The 24,866-nt window shown below is 38.6% G+C and overlaps 1 protein-coding gene across 29 annotated transcripts in view; it reads left to right on the top strand.

Annotated features, from left to right (window-relative positions):
* NCKAP5 (NCK associated protein 5) overlaps positions 1–24,866 on the top strand; it is a 435,214-nt gene that overhangs the window by 365,413 nt on the left and 44,935 nt on the right. For 26 of the 29 annotated variants that reach the window (XM_068687313.1, XM_068687308.1, XM_068687306.1 and 23 more), the window contains 5 exons: positions 3,635–3,739; positions 6,881–7,072; positions 7,549–11,375; positions 12,057–12,234; positions 16,524–16,602. In XM_068687313.1, coding sequence (XP_068543414.1) covers positions 3,635–3,739; positions 6,881–7,072; positions 7,549–11,375; positions 12,057–12,234; positions 16,524–16,602 — 4,381 coding nt within the window. The remainder of the gene's footprint in view (positions 1–3,634; positions 3,740–6,880; positions 7,073–7,548; positions 11,376–12,056; positions 12,235–16,523; positions 16,603–24,866) is intronic. The other 3 variants (XM_068687319.1, XM_068687321.1, XM_068687334.1) reach the window with 3 other exon arrangements.

Below are 24,866 nucleotides of genomic sequence, written 5' to 3'. Positions count from 1 at the left end.
GGCTGGCCTTCCGTCTGATGGATTGGTTATCTGCTGCCAGATAATTGTATTTCCTATTGCACTTGATATAATAGGTTTCCACCTAAATTATCAATTACTTTGTTTTTATTTTTTATGTGGGTTACAGGAGTTATTCTTGACTTTGAGCCATATTGCTCCATCTTGGCTGAAAACACAGGCAAGCCGGGAGAGAGACCGTGGCAATAAAGCCTGGGAAACACCACGATCTTATAGTCGAAGGTGGAGCTTTTCTGCCACTGCTCAGAGGCAGCCCCAGAGATGCCCCTTCTGCTCTGCCTGGCCTGCGCCTCCCCACCAGCCCCAGAGACGTGGCTGCAGCCCAGCCATGATGCTGGTAACTTTTTCATCTGCACCTGCCCCAGCACTGCTCAGCACAGGGTAATTTCTGAGCAAATGGGTCCAACCCATGCTGTGTTCGCTTCCATAATGGATTCCCATCCTGCAGCTCTTGATACTTTCCTGTTTTCAGAGGGGCTGATATGTCCCATGCACAAATACTGCCCAGTTTCCCCTTATCCCCGAAGGTCACCAGCTACCTCAATACATTCCAAATGGGGCAGATGAAGTGAATTTATAGTTATAACTCTTTGGCTTGTATTTAAATATTCATTTGAACTGATGTGGTCTTTTCTGTGAAAGTCGGTCTGTGCTGTGGTCAGCCTTGCGTTGCTCTGCACTGCGATAGCACCAACAGTGATTTTCCCATTGTGTGATTTTCAAGGCAACGGTGACTCCTTGATCTGGGTATGTGACCATCCAAAAATAACCACAAAGGACACAGTACATTTTGTTATCTGAGAAGAAATCAGAATCAAGTTACATAGTTAGCACAATCTGCTACTTGATTTTAAATGGATCGTTAATGAGATTTTTTTAACCGAGTTTTTCCTATTTTTGATTTGGAAAATGGAGAAGGAAGAAAAACAAATAAATGAAAGAAAAACAATTTTCTTATCATTTTTCTTCTGTAATTGGATGACTTGCTTCAGTGCTGTGTGACTATTTAATTAATGATCTCAAACTTTGCTAGGCTGTTTGTTAATGCTAGTCATTGTGCTGGCCCCGTGGCTGTTGGTGTCTTTGCATATGCATGGGGGGGATATTTCCAATGTGGCAGTCTTTCACTTGATGCAGAAATACATGTATAATCACATTACACATCTTGAAAGCATTTTCCTCCATTTCAGTCTGCTGGTTCACCTTTGTTATTATAAGTCAGTCAAAGCCTATTGAAACAGAGCGTGAGCCGTGCACAGCCCAGCCTGCCCAGTGATGGAGCTGATGTGGTTGGAGCCCTGCAGCTCTGGACTATTGGCAGCGTGCTCTGCTGGGCTGTGTCTTATCACCAGCCAGCTCTCCGGCCAGAAATGTTTGGTTCTTCTGCCTGTTCAAAGGTGTTAGATCCAAGTGGGCTGACCTCTGCTCTCAAGTCTGACATGGACAATAACAGCAGCGCGCTAAGTCCCACTGGATGACATTGTAGGGTGTATTTTGTTTCCCTTACTGAGATGCATGCACGTTCCCATTTAAGTAATGAGCTACTTAAAATGCTTTGCTGGAAAAAGAAGACAATTTTACAACTGTAAAACTCCTATAGCACTATTTCTAGAATACTTTGGGGAAAATAGATGTTCAGGTGTAAATGTTCATCCATCTCAGATGTCCCTTGTCATCAGTTTGAATGCACAGGTCTGGCTATTGTAACTCACCCAAAAAATCTCTGGAAGCAAAAATCAGATGGCTGGTTTCATTGGAGAAAGTAATTCCTCTGCCAAGAGCAAGCACAACACTTGTTCGTAGCATCAGGTTCTCCTGTTTCAGAAAACAGTGGAATTTTCTGGTGGTTCAATGATGCACTTGGAATTATTGTCAAGAATAACACGTGTACTAAGTCAGTAAATCTGTGAGCTTGGGAAAGCATTTTACCTGGAGCTTAAATCTTGAGCAAACACCCAACGGTAACTCTAGTAATAACGTTTTAAAGGGTACACACTGAATAACTAGGGAATAGGCATCCCTGGTGTTAAAAAACACATAGCCTGAGTGTACTTAATATTTATAATAAAATGTATATTGGATGCTGAGTGCTTGTAGCATTTTAATCTACCCAACAATATGTTGGACAAAATATGATTCTGCAGAGCATTGCTCACTGAAGCTATTTGCCATAATCTGCAGCAGGACAGCACCTCCTGAAGAGCCAGCGCATAAAACCTGTATCAATATGTAACTCTTCAGAAATTATTCCCAAATTACTAATTACTGTTTAGAAAAAAAAAAAAAAAAAAAGGTTTGCTAGCATTTCTGAAATGCGCCTGAAGCACAGCATGCAGATCCAGAGGCTGTAGCAATGGCCCTGTGGCTCTGCCTGCTTGGTTTCCAGCAGATGAATTTCTGCAGCGAGTACTAGGAGAGCAGGCAGGGGCACATCCAGCTGTAAGGTACTGTGTAACTGATGTTTCGGGGCCCTGCAAAGAGCTGCATTGTCACTGTTACTGCTGAGCTGTGGGGAAGGACTTCAGTGGGTAGAGAGTCTCCTTCCGTCTTTTACCAGGTTTTTGGATGGGCAGGGTGAAGGGCCACGCAAGCAGCCTCAGCAAATCTCGCCCCTGGTTTACATCCTTTGCAAGGAAGGGAGCCTGGAGCAGTGCTAGGGCAGGGGCTGTGCTGCTGGTTCCTGCAGGTGGAAGGTGTTTGTGTTGATTTTTTTTTTCTTTTAAAGTCCTTTTTCATTGATTTTGGTGGACTGTGAATAAGATCCATACTGCCTGTTACATGATATGTGGGCCCAGTGACTGACAAGACTGCAGGTATTTCTTCTGTTGAAGTCATTGGCCAAGGCATTCACATAAATCATGGATTTTATTGAAACTGCAATTAAAACAAATCAGGTTTAATGCACACTGAAAGCCTTAGTAATTGGTATACAGGTGAATATGGGGGAAGTGGCACCAGCTTAGTCGTTCTTCCAAGCAAAACCCAAGGAAAGAACAGTGTATATAATCGAACAGCATCTGAATATTAATGCACAAAATCCTCTGAGTCCCTAGTTCCCTGATGCAATTATTTTCTATTCACATTAATTGTTCCTAACAGATGACATTAATGACTTTGAGTTAAAATGTGTGCAAGGGAGGCCTTCAGCAGATCAATGCTGTTTAAAAATTGGGTCACTTTTGCAATCATTCATTCAAGGTGTAGCAGCTCGTAAATAAAACAACATTAACATGTTGATTGATTTATAAATGTTAATTTTGTAGTTCATTTTTATGCTTTTTTCCCTGAAACCTGTCAGACTCTATGGATAGTGGTGGAACTCATGGTCATTTGTCATTGTTGCATATTAAATAATGATAAGTTGCAAAACAGAGGCTGGAAGAAAAAGTATGGTTTGTTTTAGATGAAGAACAACCTGTTCTTCAGACAGGATGTCTGGAACAAAACAAGCACGAACAGCAACACTTCGAAATAGAACAAATCCTCTTTTACCTCGGGGTCCTCCTTTCCCTTGAAATTTAACCGCAGAGTTTGGAATTTTAAAAATGCTGATCTGTTGCATACTTGACAAGTGCTTATGCTTTGCTCATTCCCTTCTAACCTCCCCACCCCCCAGAAACTCCATTCACGCATCTTAGACCTCTCGTCTGGGGATTTGCTTTCAGAAGTAGAAAGAAACAGAAGCTTGATGCAATCGCGAACTGCTGATGCTCAGATCCACGTGAGTTTTTGTGCTGTCCTTGTATTCCTCGTTCGGCACCTTCCTTTTCGCCTCTGAAGTCTGATGTCAGGGATGAGGCATAAAGCTGATCTCTGAATTGAAACACTGTTGAGGCAGATAACAATACTTCTTCTTCCTTCTGTTCTCTGAAATTCAATATTGTGTCCTCGGTTGATATAGTAAGCAGATAGTGTCACTCTGTGCAAAAAAGCATAAATCTTAGCAATGTCCCCAAGATACCTTTCTGGGTATTGATTACATCTCAGAATCTCTGAGAAATGGTCAAGGAGCTTTTTATTAAAGCCCGTACACCATATTATTCATCCACTTTTATGATATATTATGTATGAACTTTTAAAAATTCATGGGCTCTGCTTTTTTTTTTTTTTTTTTTTCCAAATAGAGTTAGCTTTGTGCTTATTTGGCAAAATCTTAGCCAGTGTGGCTTTCATGTTTCATTGTCAAAGAGAAAAGTAGCTTAAAAAACAAAAGTCACATGAAGATAGAGAGGAATAAAGAGAAATAAAGAGGACAAGAACAGAACATTGAACCTGTGTGTGCCTTTGATCTCGAAGTGTAGTAGTGTCAACAAAAATGTAATCTCCTTTGTAGTACGTATTATAATGAAAAGGCATTGTTTCAAAGGTTCACGAAAATGCTAACAACCCTTTGTATGATATGTAATTAAGCCTTCAGGTTAGGTTTTTCTAAGTGTATAGTTTTGTCTCTTTTATAGTCTGATTCAGTTCTCTGTGATGTCTAGCAAAAATTAGGTATTTAAATTGTAGTATTACATTCGGGCCTTTGTACTCCAGTTTTGTTAAAGGTAATGATTTAAAAGTCATGATTACAAAAAATTAACATTTCACCATGTCAGTTAATAAACCCATATACAAGTTAAATGTATTTAATTAATGCATCATAAACATACAATTTAAAGTACTTTCTGAGAGAATTTAGAGAATAAAGGCAAATTGCCAGAGAATATTCCAGTTCTTAGTAATCTGAATGCAGTCTAGATGTTGGGTAGGCATCCTAACTCAGAATCTCCAATGGCATGATATTTTTTGCACGTTTTCTTATCTCTTCAACACTAAAGATGATTACAGTAATATATTGTTCTTTTGCTTCACTTGTATATCCTCTTTTCATATTGTTAAAACTAGAAAACCAACCATACCTTTCTTTTCTTTTGGTGCAAAGGAAACGAAGCGAGGGGATGGACAGGCCCACACGCTAGCCAAGGTGATAGGAAGGGAAGGGGCTCCAATCCCTTCTTTTCTCTTATAGGATGTTCTTATTGGAAAGGATTATCCAGGCATCCTTCCCTTCAACACTATGATGGCTAGGACATAGCTTAGTATAAAGGGCAGAAATTTGACATGACATCTTTTTCCAGTGCCACAGCTGAAAGGCACTGAAATAGCCAGAGCTGGCATATGCTGCCATTGGCCTCTGTTCAGTCAGCCTTACAGGGAACGACGCCGTCGTGGCTGTGGCAGCTGATGAGAGGGTCTCCCATGGGAGCCATGGCGTCAGAAATAAAGTGTAATTTGTCTCCACAAAGCAAAAAGTCTGCTTCAGAGCTAAAAACAAAGGCATCATCCTGCGTCTGATGCTGAAACATGTATTCCTCCCAGAGTCAACAGATTTAAAGGCTATTCCTCCTGCATCCATTTGACTTCCTAGGAGGACATGTACCAATAACTCCCAGAGGTGAAATGTGCTCTTTCTACCTCTAAATGATTTTCCCATTCATAAGTTTGGCCTGTGACAGAGAATAATGATTTGCCCTGTAGTTAAGTTTGTCAAAAACAGAACATTATTATGTCAGCTGAGCAATGAACAGCTGTACTGATGAACTCCTCAGCAGTAAAAATTCTGCTCTCCCATTTAACCAAAAGCGGTTCAGCCCTAGCAATAATAAATGGGAGGTTGTGGAGGAATAAGTGGAAGAAATGAGCAGAAGTCCAATAAACATGCTGGTGTATGAGAAATGCGTACAAACTGAACATTTTTCCAGAAATTTGCATGAAGCAGCTGCGTCTGTTGCATGTGCAGTTTTGATATTTCTTTTGTGGATCCTGTAACTTCAGATTTCTTGTGACTTCCTGAATATAAAGGTAAATTTTTCATCTATGCAAAATTAATTGGGGCTATATCCATGTGCAAAAAGCAATAAATATTTGAGGTTGCACAATCATACTCTGCCTTAATGAAATTCAAACCAAAGTTTTATGAAATAGAGTTGTGTCATTCTTTCTGGTGTTACTGGTAATTAAAAAGATGTCAGATTTGGTAAGGAAACTGGAGAATCGCCTAACAGAATGGTGCAGGCGCTTAACGTTAAAGAAGCTCTAACATTGTTAGGCACAAGAGTATTAGTTTGGAAACAAATTAAAGTAATCCTAGATACTCCTACGGAGGTTTAATATTTTACCTAAAGTGCTATCTGCTCTTCATTACTCTCTTCCTCAAAGCTGGCACTTAGTCACAGTCAGCTGAAATTGCATTTGGAGAGAGGCGATAACTACACAAGTACTAAAGGCAGCCATAAAGTGTCAATAAATTGCATAAGCAAGAGGCTTCAGCTGTCTGCAAGTGACACAAAGATGGATTGTCCTACGTCAGAGAGTTTCTTAGACAAAGCTTTGAACTAGATAGGAAACCAAAATTAGACTGTAATGGAGAGATTCCATTCTCAGTGGACATTCTGCTTGGGATACTAAATTAATTTACCTTGTCTAGGGTGTACAGCCTCATCTGTTACATTCCAGGGCTATAATGCAGTTGTCAAGATGTACTTGTATTCTTATAACTTTGTTTTCTGTATCTTACTGGAGCATGCTGCTTATGTACAAAGCATAATTCAAGCAGACTCAGAATAATCTTTAGCAAAAGAAGAGGACAATACTTGTTCAAGAATAAAGAAAAAACATGGAGGATCGGGGATTTTTCCCCTGACAAATGAAAATATTAGCAATTTTTAACTTAGTTCTCTGTATGAAAATCACCAAACACTAATGGCATAGTAGGAAGGTGTAAGTAGCTTACTGGCTTTTCTTTGTCCTTCTTTATCAGGGGGAAGTTAAATGATCTTTTTCCAGCCATGAGATATTTCTATTTCTTCTCATGTTTTAGGAATGCCAGCAGAATGTGAAATCCAGTATACCTGTCTTGAAATGCCAGAGTCAATTAAATACGACAGGTCCTAGCCGCCTATATCCCCGGAGCAGCTGCAGTAGCAGTGAACTCTCCCTCTCAAGTGCTTGCAGTGAATATTCCAGTGGTTCCTCCTACACTTGGAATGATGGGAAGACATGCAGCAAAAGGGTAAATGAAATTAATTTGTTTCATTTGTTAGCTTAAGCTGACTTTCAGATTTTTTTTTTTTAATTTTCTTCCTTCTTTTGTATTTAAAACAGTTGTCACTAAACTCAGGAGTTCTCTCCCTGCCATCTCCCTCCCTTTCTCTCTCCCTCATTTATTTTTTTTAACAATTCCTTTATCACTCCAATTTGCTCGCAGTTTCCACATTTATTCTGACATTTATTCTGTCTTTTCACAATCCAAATTGTTCTTCTCCTTCTTTATCTTAATCCTTCCATTCATATTGTTCTTCCTACAGGTTTTAAATCCACTGCAGCTTTCACACCAGTATGAAATCCTGTATTAAAAAAGAACATTGCTATTAATAGCAATGGATGAAACGTAATGCCCTATGCACTCCTAAATCTCTTTAATAAAATGGTAACGTTTTTATTAACGGCACTTGTGAGTAATATGTGAGTTCTATTTTGTTTTGACAGTCATCCGTGAGCTGGGATAAAAGAATAAGCATTGGTTCTTCACTCCCAAGTAACCTCTCAAGTCCTGCAGATGATCTACCTCCAACTCGTATCAAGGAAAACCACATCCTAGAAGGGCTGAAGAAATTACAGAAGCAAAAAATATTACTTGAATCACCTTCAGTAATATCGAAATGGGGTTACAAAGACTGCATGAACTCCAATGAAGGAATATATTCCCCTGGTGTTAAATGTGGCAGCCATAATGAACAGACTCATTGTAAGCCAATGGAGATGGGAAGTATTTGCATTGAACATAAAACTTTCTCTTATGATTCAGATTCACATGATGATGCAGATGACGATTCTTCATCCTTATTATTGCTGCAGGAAGTACCCAGCAAAGACTGCAGGATCTATTGTAACAAATTAACTCACAGTGTTTCTGACAGTCTCTTTGACTGGGACCCTAATAGGAAACATTTGCCAGAAAGAAGTTCATATTTTAATTCAAAGGAAAGACCTGAAAAATTAACTAGTTTTGTCAGTGGATTTCAGGCAGAAGTAAAACTGTGCACCAGAGCAAAGCTGCCTGAGTTACAGTTAGATCAAAGCCATGCTAATACGGGCTGGAAGGACCTTAATTTTCAGCTTTCAGATACTGATGACAATGAAGTCTTGGATGAATTGCGTATAGAAAGCAGTGATGAGAAGAGTCCATCAGATCTATTATCAAGTCCTTTTTCTGAGAAGTACACAAAGAACTCTGACGTCCTCGTAGTCACAGAGAATTCTCAGTTTACTGACAAAGAGGAAAAACAGGTATCTGCTCAGTCAGATATTAGGCCAAAGACATGTAATTTCATTAAACAACAAAAGGTCGTAAAAAAGACCTCTTCTGAAGAGTGCATTACCGTAATATTTGATGCCGAGGATGGTGAGCCTATTGAATTCAGCTCGCATCAAACTGGAGTTGTCACTGTAACAAGAAATGAAATTTCAATCAACCAGCCACAAACTAGGTCCAGTGCTGAATATACTGAACTTATGCCTCAGGGAATAACTAATTTGCAGACAGGAAGCAGTGCTAGAAACTACACTGCTTTAGAAGGATCTGAAGATAAAACCAAGAACACTCTTGAGGATAATACAGGTAATAAAAATACGGTTGTCCCCCTGACCTGCAGTGAATCTTCACGCTGTGGAAGAATAATACTGCAAAATGCTCCACGGCAAAAAATAGTGAAGCCAGTGAATGAGGTATCATACAAGGCCAATTCAAGCTTCACTGTTCATACAGGAATCAATCAAAAGCCAAACTTGACTAAAATACCCAGCAGAGGGAAATTTTCTCCACAAAAAACTATGATGATGGAGAGCCAGGAGACACCTGTAGCTACATCAGTGAGCCATGCAACCCTTGAAAAATCACCTGCTCTGCCACCTGTAAAGCTTTCCAGATTCAAAAAGGCCCAAAGTCCACCTCATAATTTTGACTCAAAAGTCGACTTCCAGGTTCCAAAGCCCCCTGCCCACCTCCTGCCCAGCTCAAAGCGTCCAGGCAGGGCCAATGGGACAAAGTATCCAAAGAGTCCGAGCCCAGCATCACCACTGTTGCCTCAGCACCTTATAGAGCCCAGTGACTATGGAGAACCTCCAACCAGAGACTTTCATTGCGACTCGGCAACTGTAGAAGCCCGATCGCCATCCCCACCCCTTCCTCCGGGCAGGTCAACATCCCTGTTGATTCGGCCTGATTATGCTCATTCATCACCTATAGCTGTAAAGTTTGAAGGAGCTGGTCCCAGTGAAACAGCAAAAAATATACTGAAATCATCACCATTAAAAGGAGCTGTGAACTCCGGCTTTCATAATCAATCTAGTCATGAAGTGCAAGCAAAAGCTGTATCTTCTGGGGCCAAAATTGAGTTATCTTACCTTCAGGAAAATGCAGAAGCAATTATGCAAAATAAATGTGTATCTCAGCAACCCCATACTGCATGCCAAGGACTTTCCAAAGTTTTCACAAAGCAAGTCTGCCCAAAAAGCCCTAATCAGCCAGGTCTCCACAGGAATCGTGAGCTCCTGAAAACAAACTTTCAAACAGACAGGTCCTTTCCCCTGGGCTGTCCGTCACTGGAAACAACTTCTTCGACAGAAGCATATTCCAGCAAAAAAGATATTTCCAGTGACAGTGGGGTTGATCAGCCTCAAAAGATGCCAAACATTCTCCCCGCAACTCCTCAATGTCACGCCACAAGCACAAGCGAGCCCTTACTATCTCAGGTAAACAATTCCCCGTTGTCATCCTTTCATGGCAGCGACACTGCAAATACTACGCAAAACTCTAATGAGAAAGGAATGAAAACCCGTCTCCCCGTAGGACTGAAATTATTTGTCAAATCTCCTCAACTTCTCCGAAAGAGCTCTACCGTCCCAGGGAAGCAGGAAAAAGACAGTATAAATGCAGCTTCCAAAAGCAATGTGAGTTCAAGTAAGTACAAGCAAAATGAATGCCTAACCACCAGGGGTGCAATGGATGCTGAATTAAAAGACTCTAAGTCTGATACCGATATAAAAGATAATTTTACTGTGGGACTTAGTATGGATACAGCATCACCTCAGCCACATGAAAACTGCAGCTTGGTGGTAGACAGAGTAGATGGATTAGAAAGCAAATTAGTTAAGAGATCTGCTTCTTCCAGCAACAAGTCACACTTGAAACCAGCTCTGGGCATGAATGGAGCAAAAGCTCGTAGTCAGAGTTTTAGCATTCATACAGGGGAAAAGCCATCTGCTCTTGTTACAGAAGGTCTTGGAAAAGTACGGACTCAGATTATTACAAATACTTCTGACAGAGGAAATTCTCTAACAAGGCAGAACTCAGCCATGGAAGGACTTCAAATCAAGGCCATTCCTGGGTCAGCAGTGACACAAGAGACTCCTTCAAATGCTTCAAAAACCACTGAAAATTCGTACTCTAGACAAGGTTCTGTTGGAAATAAGAGTAATTGCAATAGCCAGCATGGAAGCCCAAGCAAACTGCCATTCAGATCGTCTCCAAAAGTAGACTTGTTTCACAGCACTTCAAAATGTGATGGAAACAAAGCATTTTCTCAAAAAGATGCACGCAGTCCATCTGTCCAGAGTGAGAAAAACAGTGAAAATGTAAAACATGAAGTTCTAAATAAAAAAAGCATTTTGCCTGCAGAATTGGAGTTAGAAGCATCAGCTACTGCATCTTCCAAACAGATTTCATCATTTCAAAGCTTGGATGGAATAAAGTGTCCTCATAAACTGGAAGCAACAAAATCACAAAGACAGCAGATGTCTTTAAAGTTAGCGGAAGCCTCTGAGGTTACTGATGTTTTCAGTTCGCCTGCTCTACAGCCTACAATAGAGGAGAAGGTCATGTTATGCATCCAAGAAAATGTCCAGAAGGGTCAGGAACAAAACAAATCTCCTACTGTGGAGACTAAACAAAAGACAGGGCCCTCTATAGCTAATTGGTTTGGCTTTCGAAAGAGTAAGCTCCCAGCACTGAGTAGCAGGAAACCTGATGTTCCTAAAACAAAGGTAGAAAAAAAAGAAGCAAAGGTTTCAGGATTTGGAATTAAGCAGGCAAAATTAGAGAGAAGAAAAGAAAAAAAGCAAACTGAACAACGCTGTGAAATGGAAAATGAAATTAACAGGAAAACAAACAATGACATTTTAGGTGATGCTATGGAGAGTAAAATTTTGAAATCGTCACAAAACACGTCCGGCCACATTGGGTGTGAACAAGTCAGAGGTTCCACCACAGCTGCATACTCACCGAAAGACAGTTTTATGAAGGAACTTTTAAACAGGTATGGGATATTTTGTTGTGCCGTGTAACTTTGCTGGCATCCTCAGATGCTAAGTTCAATGTATGTTCCTCTTAGACTAAGAATGGATGGGAGCAATCGGTTTGTAAACTAACAGGACTCTCATCTTTAAGGGAAAAAAGTATTAATAATGAAATGATAATTCTGTTGACTTTTTCTTGTTAACCAAACCAATGGTCTTTGAAATTAAAGAATGGGAAGTTACATCCAAGTTGATAGAAATACAAAATTATTGTAGAAATCAAGAATGTAGGCAGACAATGTGTAAATATAGAGGATACTTAGGTACATCTTTTAATGAATTCCATTTCCATGTATTCTAACCAGTAGACATGTTTGGAAACTAGTCAGAATTAGTTACATTTCTAGCTACCATAACCTTTGGTCACAGAACAACGTAGCAATTGCTATATTGTGTTTTCACGTTTGCCCCACAGCAGTCACAAATATAAAATAAATCATTACATGTGAAAGACTAAATTGATATACTACCTGAAATTGCAAGTGACAGATTTGATCAAGGCTAGTTAGAAACATTTATCACTCAAAGGTCTAGAGACAGAAAGATATGGAGAGGTTACTTTAAACATTAAAGGAATGGAAAAGTAGAGTGATTGAAGAAGGGCAATGTAATTTATCAGAGGAATCACTCTCTACCTGCAGAGTTGATAAGAAAGCAGCTCAGCAGACAGAAAGTGGATCAAATAATGTTTCCTACAGGAGTGTGTCGAAGGGCAGCTCCCAGGGCTCCTCTCTTCACAGCAACTCTATCAGCTCTCAAGGAAACCACAAGAAAAACAGCAACACAAAAGCTGATATGGAAATGCAGAATCAGACCCTGGTAAGTGCTTTAGAACATGAAAACGTTATTACCTTCTTTTTAACTTCTGGATGTGTTCCTTATTGCCAGTACAGACAAACAGGATAATAACTGTTTATATATGATTTTGTGCAGCGAGAGAATTGTGAATTAATACCGAAGTTGGCAGCTTGACTATAGGCCAGATTATACAGCTAGTCATGAAGGTCCTACTGCTTCTGCTGGCAATTCAATTTCAGTGGAGATATATGCACAGCGATGTTATAATCATACTGCAGTACAGTGTAATAATAGGACCATTTTCTTTTTTTCCATTTTTTCCCCTTTCCCTGAAAATTGCATGCCTGCCAGTGTTGAACATTACTCTGAATGTTATAGAAAACATTAAGCCCAAAAAGTGCAATGCTGGTGGGGAAAAGGCAAAGCATTTGACCACACTGGGGAATATTTGTCACTTCAGAAGGAGTCTTTCAAAAGCAAAAGCATACATTTCACCCATGACTCTGTACCGCGGAAAATCTCCCTGTTAATGCCTTGTAGTTAGTTTTACATTTTAATAAGGTACTAACTATACCTGATTTTTTAATTTATCTAGCAAATAGCAATGTTGTGATTTTGAAGAAAAATAATTTTATTTTCTGTTAACTGCTAGATTCTGATTCTTGAAAGGTTATGTGAGTGGCTAACTTTTCTGTACCTTGAATAGTTTAAGCACAGCCCTGGACTGTAGCCTAAAGTGAAACTGAATGGGTGCCCTTCCTTGTGAAGCTTTTAATAATTAACCTTGGAATTTAGCGAGTGATTTCTTGCCCAGAAAGGGCCTTTCCCATTATGTTTTAAAGCCCAAGCACCATGAGAGCAGAGATACTTTGACTTGATCTCATGTAATTGAACTTCATAAGCATTCTTTTCTCATTCCTGGTAGCTGTCTTGACCATATTATTATGATTGTTATTACAAATAATCACTTTTCACAAAATAATCTGAAAATTTATGTCAAATATATATACTGAACATGAAGCTACTACTTCTGTTGTTCTGATAAAACTGAATTATTGAAGTACAGCGCATGCAACTATTTCATTTTAGAGAATTTGAAATACATTTTGGGGGGGATGTGTTTCAAGGTTAAAACAATTCAAAAAGCTTCATAATGGGAACTGGAGAAACTCTTTGTTGTTGTTTCAGATGGTTAAGGCTGAAGTATGAACACACATGGTTTCAACTTCAGGCAAAAGATATTTTACTTCAGTGCAAATGTCTTTCCTAAGAATATCCACAAAGTCATTTTTTAAAACTTAAAGGGAATATGCGCAGAATGCGTGTGTTGGAAAACTTTTTTCTCCTGACTATTGTGGTATCATCTCTTCTTTGAAAATGTAGATGTCTCCTGCATTATAAAACCACAAATTATAAGCGTATCTAAGGCTGTCCTTGTAGTGTCACGGAAAGGAAAGAGAGAGAATGAAAGTCTGGAAATGTGCAATATGCAGGAAATTCAATCCAACTGATCTAGAACTTTGATAGCAAAGCAGAGCCCCTTATCAGAGCCACTCAGTTTAACTATGCCCCATTTAATATGGTCCTGACAGCTTAGGGTATATCTTCACTGTACAGAAGTACAAAAAACCCTGCACATCGCTTCTACAATTTCTTTCGAACTTATTATTTTCTAATGCTGTAATAATTTGCTGTGCTTTTTGTCTGTCAATTTGTGCAGTCTTTCTAAATGCAGCAATAATAGTCGTTTAGGACTTTAAGTGTATCTTCAAGAAACACACTTCAATTTATTAAGGAACTACAAGATTGCCCTTAATATATATAAATAATGGAGGAATCCTAATTATTCTGTTTAGCTTTTAAGGACACGTTAGTCACAGAGAAAAGGCATTACCTATCCTATACCACGCACTCTTTTGTTCACTGAGAATCAAAGTATTTTTAATATTGTTTTGGGAGATTGAGTTGCATTATATGCTTCATCTCTGTGAGTTTCATGTTTTGTTTTTGCGGCATTCAATTCCTGAATGAAATATCTAGTGCTAAAAGGCTGAAGACATCTAGAATAAAGAGAATAAAAACATGCTTGCAGTTGTTAATGCTTACTTCTGAAAGAAATATACCATAAGACTCCAAAGTATGTGAGATTTCATCTTGTCCTCCAAACTTGCACAAGAAAAACAATAGAAAGTCTGTAAATTCAAAGTTCATGCATCTTATTACTATCATTTTCAGTTATTCTTTGGTGTCAGCTTCCTTTGAAGCAGATTGCAAAGGACTGGGATATAGTTGAGACTGAAAACAGTTGCGTGTGGTAGAACGGCCTATTGTGCATTTTTTTGCTTGTATGAAGACAAAATGAATACTTTTGGAGAAAAGAGCATAAATCTTTTGCAAAGCCCTAAACTAAGAGCATTTTTTTTCTTCTTTGAACAATGCAAAGTGCATTTAGTGACACAGGTACAGTGCAGAAACTGCATATCGTATATACCTCTTATTTAAGTCTAGCCATAACATTTTAAATATTAATTTTATAGAAAGTTTTTCCTTTAAAGCCCATTTAATTTTTGACAATTAAATTTCTTCTCTTATGATGTGCCAGGAAAAGACTTGAGGCACTATTATGCCATAACATATGCACTAATTACGTCTGATTACTGTTCATACAAAGAACACGATTGCTTGACTGCCACTGAATTTATGGAAAAAGCAATGTTCCACCAATGGCAGCCTTGTGCATTCACCTTCAAAGGGATACACTTCCCGTTAGTGTTCATCAAAAAAGCACTTTGCTGTAAAGGCCAGCCAACAGAAATACATAATCCTTTAGCCTACACCAAGGATGTTCCATGTTCCTGAATACTTTTTCATGTCCTTGGCTGAAGCTTAAGGTGAGATACAATCATTTTTGTGCCGCACTGCTTCATTTCACCTTTGTGATTTTATTACAGCCCAGTGTAATTTAGAAAAGCCATGAGCTTTACTTTGTGAGGTGGAAGTGTGGCACCAAAATCAAGACACCAGTTCTGTATAGCACTGTCAGCCTGTAGTCTGTGTGGTTGGGGAACACCCAAGATCTATCCTAATGTGAACTGTCCCAGCACTAGCAAGCAACAGACTGCCATATGCACATGTGAGAGATGGTTTTGCCTGTATTTTGATGCCAAATAGTTATGCATCCTCCTCTTCATTTTCCATAGCCTGAAAATCCTTATTTCAGAAGAAAAAAAAAAAAAAAAAAAAAAAAGATGTAATTAAATACCTGGGATTAAGAGATTATAAATGCACTTTTATAAATATAGAGAGTAAATCTTTCATGTTTTGCTGAGGCTAGTCACAAGAGGTCAATAGGGCTACTACTTTAAGCCAGACAAGCAAAATATATACAATGATCAAAGATATGTCATGCAAATGATGATAAATTCTGCTGTTTTAGATTACAGAATGTATCTAATGCTACTGGAGTGTGCTATAAGTGGTTTAAATGGCAGATAGTGATTAGCAAACAATTTAAGATCTGTGAGATACTGACAGTAATTTTTTCTGCAGGGCTGGCTTTCTTCTCAGCACTCTACAAGTATCTTCATTCCTGTTTGATTTATATACCATAGCAGAAAAATATGTCCCTAGCATCTGAATTATGGCCACTCGTGACATGTAATTGAGGGGGTTTTCACTGTATTATAGGAAGATACTGACCTTACATACACGCTTTGGAAATACTCATGCAGAAGAACAGGCCAATCTAGGGGATCTGAGTAACACATACTTGAAACAGGTTTAAAGAGCTCGATGTAAGAGCTCTTAGTGAATTCTGAAATTTGGATTTTCTCGCTGTTTAGCTAATAAAATGTTTTTAAAGAGATGCAGAAACAAAAATGCCAAAGTTAAGTGCTTGGAAACTGGATTAAATAAGGTATCACCTATTAAATTCACTTTTTTTTTTTTTCTTTTTAGCATAGGAACTGAAACATGGTATTTCTCAAGGAAAAACAAGTATGAGGTCAACAGTCCTGAGTGTAATTCTTGATTCTTAGTTTTTTTTAAATGCATAAAAATATTTTTTCTTCAGAGGAATTGCAATTTCCAAGGGTATTTTTGGATTACTGCATGTTGTGACTTTTAATGAAGTTAAAGTTGTTGTCCTCTGATATAATTAATAGAATGGGACAGGCTATATACTTCCACTCTTAGCTGCCCTGTAACTTTACTGTGGTTTATTTCTGAAAAGATGTTCAGTAGTTATCATATAGCAACATAAGCAGAGTCACAGATGTTCCTCACTTTTGTCATTGTTGTACTATGTACAGGCTAAAGTAGTGACAGAAAACCTGCAAGAAGAAGAGGAGGACACCATGACAAGGACTACATGTCAGAGTCATGACATAGGTACAAAACTATGTTTTACACTGGATTTTATTGCTGTCTCCATTCATAGAAAAAAACATGCTCAATCCTCATTACTTTGTTTGCCCACCTAATGCCAGTTTTAGCATTCATTTAGCTCTGCAGTCACCACCAGTCAGATTTCACCAACTATATAAAAGATCAGTACATGCCATTACTGATTGTGGATCAAAGCAATGTTTGATAGAAGATCTTTGGAATATGACTACGAAATACCATTTCAGTCTCCAAAACATGGGGGTTACATACAACGGCCTAACTCAAGGGATATTGCACATGATACTTTCAGTGGAAATTATACTGATTTTCTGTAACTCTGCAGTCTGTCCTTGAGTTTGTAAGATTCAGAGTAAAATTCCAAATAGCAGAATAACTGTGATAAACTATCCCAGAGTGGGTACCAAACCAGGTGTCTGTTCAGCAAACATTGAAGTTGTAATTGCAAATATAGCTGCCCTTGCTCTAAACTTTTCAGGAGAGTGGCACCGTCAGTCCTTCTTGATTGGCAGGTACTAATTTTTAACCGCAGGTGAACTTTCAATACTTGTTATAAAATACCTAATAGACAATGGAGGATGAAACAGAAGTTTGTTTGAGATCTGTAATAGAGCAATGTGTCACCAATATAAGAAAAAGATTCTGAATTTAAAAAAATATATAATAATCTTTAGCAAGTTCCCTTTGCAGGCAGAGACTGCTGCAGTAGTTAAAATCTGATTCGGTGTTTTCAGGACACTGTCAGTAACTGTAGTAGCCCAGAGCTCTTTCATTTCACTAATGCTCTCAATCCAGAAAGTGGGGCTGAACCAGAGGTATCATGTTGAAACACATTTCTCTTTGGGATAACGTTTGTGTGCCTTGTTGACTTGTCCAATGTTTTCAGTCCTAATATCAAGTAAATGAACTCTGTCTTCCTTGCAGCAGAGATCCCTAAATTCTCTGATCTCTAGCAACCCATCCAAAACTTGGCTCTGTTACAGTAACTAAATAACAAGAACTTTGAACAATGCACTGTACGACTGTGATGGGGCTCTGCAGCTGGATAGATGCAAGCCCTGAAAAGTGAAATACTTGCTACTCCCTCTAAGAATAAAGGCCTTTCTTTCTGATGCTAGAAATTGCCGAAAAGAGAATAACTCACTTAAGTTAGTTCAGAATTGTTTTGCCCTCACTCCCAGCCCCAAAGTTCTGAAAACTTTTACTTTGAATTGATTTGAAATATTTTGTTTTTGTTTTTAATCCAGTTACCGAATAAGAAGAAACAGCTATATGTAAAGTGTTGTCCTGAAAAGACTGCAGTTCTTCCTTGGTGTTCATCAGTGTAATTGGTGGTTGTGGCTGACACCTAATCACTATGCATTTTCATATATTACTGTGTCAGTGGGTCCTGTAATATGTCATGGGGGGGGGGGGGGGGGAGGATGCTAATGTGCTACTCCTCCTGCATACATCAAGTCTGAGTCTCTGACAGGACAGAGTGGCTGTGGAGTAGGGTGGCTGGCGCACCCAAAAGCCAGACTTCTATTGTGCCTTAGGTTCATGAGGCCCTCAGTTAGCTGAGACATCGTCACTGTGGATCTGACGGTCCTGTGCACCAAAGCCCCTTTTCTCAGCAAAAAGCTCCTTTTCTGTGCCATTTTGCAGGGCTGGTCACATGGATGGAGTGACAGGTAGGTCTGTGGACCGGGTGTGTACAAGTCCACTGTATGTGGCTCTGCAGAGTAGCCAGGCAGTGCTGTTCTTGGGAAACTCATACAGCTTGTACAAGAACTTCCCACCATCTGAATTATACTAATTACATCTGAATTATACTAATTATAAAAGACACATCTTTACCCTATACAGTTCCATCTCTTTAAGGCTCAACACAGTGTGGTATCTACCCCTGTTTCTGCCTTTTTAAAGCATCTAGAATAACTCAAGTATTTTGCTCTAAGGATCTAGTTGATGTAAGGAAACTCCTTGATGATGAGAGACATGCAGTAGATAGTTTTGGCATGGTAAAAATAATCGAAGTCTGAGCAAAGTTTTTGGCACTAGCACACAGAGTCCTAACACAGAATGTCCTAGTCATTACTTACTTCAGCAGGATGAGAACAAGGCCGGGAAATTGGAAGCGTGGATTAAGTGAGCTTCCTGAATACTCCTAAATCAGTATCATGCTGTGTTTTATGCCCCTCTCACCAGGCTGTGTTTTATACCACACTGGAATTTTTGCTTCTGTATGTCCACGTTGCTCTTTGGTGGATAGCAAACTTTGCTAGCTCTGGTTCAGATTCTTTTACCGAATTCCTTGCTAGATGTTCTTGGATTTTTCTGATACATACATTTTTCTGATACATACCACATTTTTCTGGTTTACATAGAACAAATGTGTTTGTTGTTGTTGTTTTGTTTGTTTGTTTGCTTGCTTGCTTGCTTGTTTTTTCTTTTCAAAACTGATCTCTGTGCAGCTTTGAGAAACTTTAGTTGGAATACTTCCCACGTCATGCTGATATTCTTAGAACCATACACAACTTGTGAAGATTATAAAGAACCTGCTGGTAAGAAGGATTACTTGATGTGTGATAGAGGCAAATTCAGCTTTCTTTGTTATGAACTAAGCTTCTGGTTGTCAGAAGCTGAAAGGAATAATACAGGAAGGATGGCTCCACAATGCTCTGCCTCACTGCCATCAAGCACACAATGGTGACCCAGGTCCTTGGTGTGATCAGAGGGCAGTTGCTTTGTCCCCTCAGCAGTTCCTGTCCTGGTGGAAGCTTTTGGTCTGTTGTTTTCATGGAACAGTTTCACAGATTGCAGGGTTCTTGAAGAACAGGAACGTCTTTGAAATCTTGAAAATTTCAGTGGGTAGTAAATTAGTTTTTTACTAGTCTCCATTCTTCGCCATCATAAACAGTCATTTTTAGAAACAAAGTTCATTGTGGTTTTGTAGCTGTACTTTAAGGACTTCATTCTACTAGTTTTGTTCTGAAATGTTAACAAAACAGAGCTGAATGTACAGAAGATGTAGAGAAGCTGTGATTAAGTAGGAAAGATGTTCTTTACTGTGGTAAAGAAATAATAGAAAAGATAAGTGTTGCTGTAGTTGTAAATTGCCAGTTGCTAGGTTTTTAATTTATTACCATTTGGTGATCTGAACAAATTTAAGTACTTTGCTGATTCTTTGGTTTTGCTGCATTGAAAGAATACAAGAAAGCACGATAATACAAAATTACTTGTCTAGTGTACTTGTATCTCAGGTAGACATCATTTCCCTATGTAGCAGTCATTTATGTTGTTGTATTGTGCTTAAGCACATATTTAAAACAGTTTTAATCTTTTTTTAAAAAATAACTGCGTTACACCCTGGATGTTTTTGCTGGATTGTAGGTGAGGATGCCAAATGTGGCCCTGGCAGCAGAGATGCTACCTGTACTCTCTCTTCCCCCAAATAAGAGACCTGAAAATCCAGGTGTATTGCTTTCAGGTCCAGCTATCCTCAGAGCTCATTCCTCAAGCCCTTTGCAGTGAAGTAGTTGGGTTTAAAAGGAGTGGTGAAGAGGGAAATTCTAAAGTACATAATAATAGAAATGGCATGATAAAAAGGTTGCCTTTCCCTTCATGTCATGAGAGATTCCCCAGCTCAGACAGGTGCAATGGGGTTGCAAGACGTTCTTATCAATAAATTCCTTTATTGAATACAAAGACAATGTGTCAGGCTTCTGACAGTATTGCTCCCACGTAAACATAAAAAAGCCTTCACTTCACAAAGGAAGAGAATTCTCTCAATGGAATAGAATATTCAGTGTTTGCTTCCTGTCTTGAATTTCCCCATTGTCACAACGGCCAAAAACATTACAAGACAGTTACAAATGACAGCTTTACACAAAGAGGCAAATAAGTGGACATATTGAGAAGAAAAAAAGCATTTACAAAGTTTAATGTTCCTATTAGCAACCACTCCAGGAAAAGTGTGATTGTACTAATTATAATGTATTCAGAGTTTTCATTGATAAACAGGGAAAAGACAAAAATCCATGGCACAAGCAAACAAATGCTAATTACTGAAGAATTCATTCTTATAGACAATTTCACATGACAATACTGTGGTATACAGTCATAGTCATACCAAATACAGAGTTTCTTTGATCATAATATTTATCTGTTACATCTAAAATACAGTTGACATAGAATCACTGAATGGTTTGGGTTAGATGGGATCTTAAAGCCAACCCCCAGTTCCAACCCCCTGCCATGGGCAGGGACACCGCCCACCAGCCCAGGTTGTCCAAAGCCCCATCCAGCCTGGTCTTGAGCACCTCCAGGGATGGGACATCCACAGCTTCTCTGGGCAACCTTTTCCTGTGCCTCACACCCTCTGAGTAAAGAATTTCTTCATTATATCTAATCTAAATTTCCCCTCTCTAAGCTTAAAATCACTTCTCATTGTCCTATCACTACGCTACCTGACAAAGAGTCCCTCTCTAGCTTTCTTGTAGGCCATGGAAAGTACTGGGAGGCTGCTCTAAGTTCTAAATGAAGGCACAAGGGTATTCGGTATGGAAGGGTATGTAAGGTCCCTATACAAATGGAAAGATTTCTGAGCTTATCTATTTTTATATATATATATTTTTTAGAAATATATATATATATGTAATGAAGAGGTAAGTTAGTAGTAATTAACCATATTATTCTTCAGGGTTCATGTAAACCTATGCTGATGCTGAAGGAGGAGAGACTGAGTGTGACCTTTTCTCAGTAATCAACACTTTGGTAATTTAAAAAACACCCTGTTTGAAAGCTGCATGATAATCATTTCTTTGGATCCAGTTTCCTTTTCTCTTTGTTACCCCAAGTGGATGACAAATTCACTAGAGGAACAAATCAGCAATGAAAATGATATACTTAAGCTGCACAAAATACACGATCTCAGTATGTCCTCACCAACCTGAATAGGCTGATGAGAGGTTTCTGAGATTTCAAGTCTATTCTTAAATCTATACTCAGGTTTCAATACAAAGAAAGAATTTTCTGTTTGTTTTTTGTTTTTTTTTCTTGTCCCAGATATTTCTATGTGCAAATGTCTTTATTCACCCTAGAGGACTTCCAGTGGTCATTCAGTCCTCAGCAGTCCCTAAATGTATCAAACAAGCAATTCTGGTCAAAAGCACTGAAGCTCAGGGATGTGAACGCATGGACAATTCATCTAGAGGAACTGTTTTACTGAACTGCAAGCTTTTTGGTTTGAAATGTTAACTTCAATATGCCACTGATTGAACTGAAGGGCCAATTTCATTCTTTAAGGAAAGCCTGTTGAGAGAGAGAAAGTGCTGGTTTTGTCCTCTGGGTTCTTGGAATGACATTACAGGTAAAAATAAATCCCCAAAAAAGGTAATTCTGAACAGACCTGCAATTTGCATTAGCATTGTGGGTACTGTACAGAGCAAATACTTGATAATGCAAGAATTGGTAGTGGCAATCCAAAATCTATCCATTTGGTGGTGGTACTGTCTGATCCACTAGAAGTACAGGATATTACCTACTGAAGCTGTATGGGAGTTAATTCACTGAAGCTGCCTGGAGTTAGGATCCACGGTAGAAAGATTCACAGCTCTTGGAAATAAATTATCTGTCTGTGGCATTGACCCATATTGTTTGTTTTGACTATGTCAGGTGAAATTCAGAACCAAGTAAAGATTATGAAGATAAGCGTAGGCAGAATTTTTCGAACTTTAAAGAAAGACTTATGTCTAATTTCTGTCAAATTTTCATTAGAGGTCCAGGTCAGTTGCTCAAAATTGATTCATCCGGCATTAAATGGAACATTGTAGATACTGGCATTTCTATAATACAGAGAAAAGGCCTGCAGATGCTTAAAAGGGTATTGAAAAGTCTCAAGCTAGATGGAGGGTTGGGCATCCACACTATCAAAGCAACATTAAAAGTGCATTGTAGACTGTGCTGCTTTGTGCTAGAACAAAACCACACATTGAGGTCAAGGGATTCTTTTGTAGTTGTGCTGTATCCCAGCGCTCAATTCCATTAAAGTTCTTGATAATCATCTCCCTTATAGCAGGCTTTATCATCTTTTTTTTCTACTTTCCAAGAACAACCCTGCAGAAGGGTTTTGCAGTGTAATTTAAAGGCAATCTGGTCAAAAAAAGAAAAAAAAAAAAAGTCTTTTAAGCAACTTTTAGAAGGTTTTGTCTTCTCCAGAGAACATTTGGTTGAATTCCGTGTATTCCCGATGTTCCAGAATGGAACGTTTGTTGGTTATTTTTGCCATTTTGCATGTTGTATTGTATTTTAAAGTCCACCACTCTAAGTTTTGTATGCAGAAAAGTGATCAGACTACATTTTCAATAGAAAACAGGGATGTCCTTGACAGCAAGTTTTATAGAGAAGTTGCCAGCAACTTGATAGCAATTTTGAAGATAAAATGATAGCAAAAATAGGATATATAAAATGTATATGTGAGTAGGTTCAACATAAAATGAAATGTCAGTATTATAATTATTTGTATCAAGGTATCAAAATAGTGAAAATGATAGCCTTATCTGTGCTTTCTGATAATGTTTTGTCCAGCATCCAGTAGCTATACTAGAAGCTATAGAAATGATAAAAAAAAAAACAACATACTTCCTAAGCAGTTTTTTTCTATGAGGAAAAGGACATACATTCTTTGTAGTACCCCAAGTAAATTCATTCATCTCTGACTCTTCTTTTCTTTCTGATTCTTCTGATTTTCCCACAGATACATTCATTCGCTGCCAAGGCATATCCTCATGCCTGTTCACCTGCATTGTTTAAAAGTCATAGTCGTTCTAAACTTTACTCATAGGCTGCTCTCCCAGCTTATCTGACTCCCCATGAATCTCAACCATGACACAGAGCCTGCCTTTTTGTTTTCACACTGATACCAGTTGTAATCAGTGGATCCTTAATTCCAGTATCATCTGCCTTTGTCTCTTGGATAGGCCTAGGCTTCTTCCTGAAATCTAGATCTGATGTACACTGGAACTGAAAAAATACATTTCACATTTTATTTCTAAACGTGCCATTTCATGTACATACTCAAAATGCTTAATTACGTAAGTTATTCAGTGGCCTTTTCCAAAGCTTGATGTAAACAATAGCAGTTCTTCTACTTGTTTAATAAGCTTGCACCAAGCTTCCTGTAGAACAAAAAATACCGGACAATCCCCTCCGCTAAACAAAAGACTTGGTTTCATTCGCTATTTTCTAGACTGCCAAAACAGGTTATTTTTTTTCTGGACTGCTAAGTAAATAATTATTTAATTCATGTTTTCTCATTCTAAGGGAATGGAAATAGATGTGAAGGAAGCGAGCTTGATTAATGTGGTAAATACATTAAGTCTGACATGCATCATCCTAAAACATGTCCATTAAGCCTGACATATTTGAGCAAACACATTCACGTTAAAGAACCCTCAAAACCTGGAGGCAGATTAGGTGAGGTCTGTAATGAATTACTGAGATAAATGTAACAGAATAAGTGACAGAGGAAAGATGGTGAACAAATTGATCTGAATTACAGCCTGTGCATTCAGTAAAGAGAGGTGATCCACATCAGAAAGGCAAAAGAATAATCCAGAAGTTGTTTAAATGTCAGGCGAATCCTTGGACGCCTCTAATGCATTTAATGAAGAAGAATATTCAACTGATAAAATGTCTTTTGACCACAAAAGAAATCCTCCTTTGTCATGAAGTCTCAATGCCTGAGAAAATAACTTATCCCTGTCAGTGTTAATTCCTTTCATCAGGCCATTGATAGAAGTTGAGAAGAACCATTTAGCAAACATCTTATCACTGATACAGGAGTTGATTTGTTCATTTACACATGATCAGATAAAGGAAAAATGTTTGTTTTATCTTCCCCATCACCACCCAGTAAAGCTGTGGAATATCTCAAAATCTACAAGTGAGTGTGAGGTTGCTGTCTGTAAAAGCCATCAAACAAACCCAGTTATCACTGAGTAAGTTTCCAGCATGGGGCTGTTGTTTGGAATCTGCATACTCAAAAGTTTTATGGCTTGATACAAGTTGTGATAAAGTGTGAAATTTTTCATTAATCCCTTCTATATGGGCAATGTCACAAACATGTGTATGTGTGCATTTATTTGTACCTCAATAACAAAGCCATTTTCTAAAGCCCTGTGTACATGTGCTGGCTGAGAGGTAAGTATTAAATCTGTAGATGCTGACCTGGGCTGCAGCTTTGAAATGGGACTTCAGTGTAGCAG

Source organism: Anas acuta, chromosome 6 (assembly GCF_963932015.1).
Source record: "Anas acuta chromosome 6, bAnaAcu1.1, whole genome shotgun sequence".
Lineage (NCBI taxonomy): Eukaryota > Metazoa > Chordata > Aves > Anseriformes > Anatidae > Anas > Anas acuta.
Note: the sequence above shows the minus strand (reverse complement) of the source record. Positions and strands in the feature narration are given on the sequence as shown.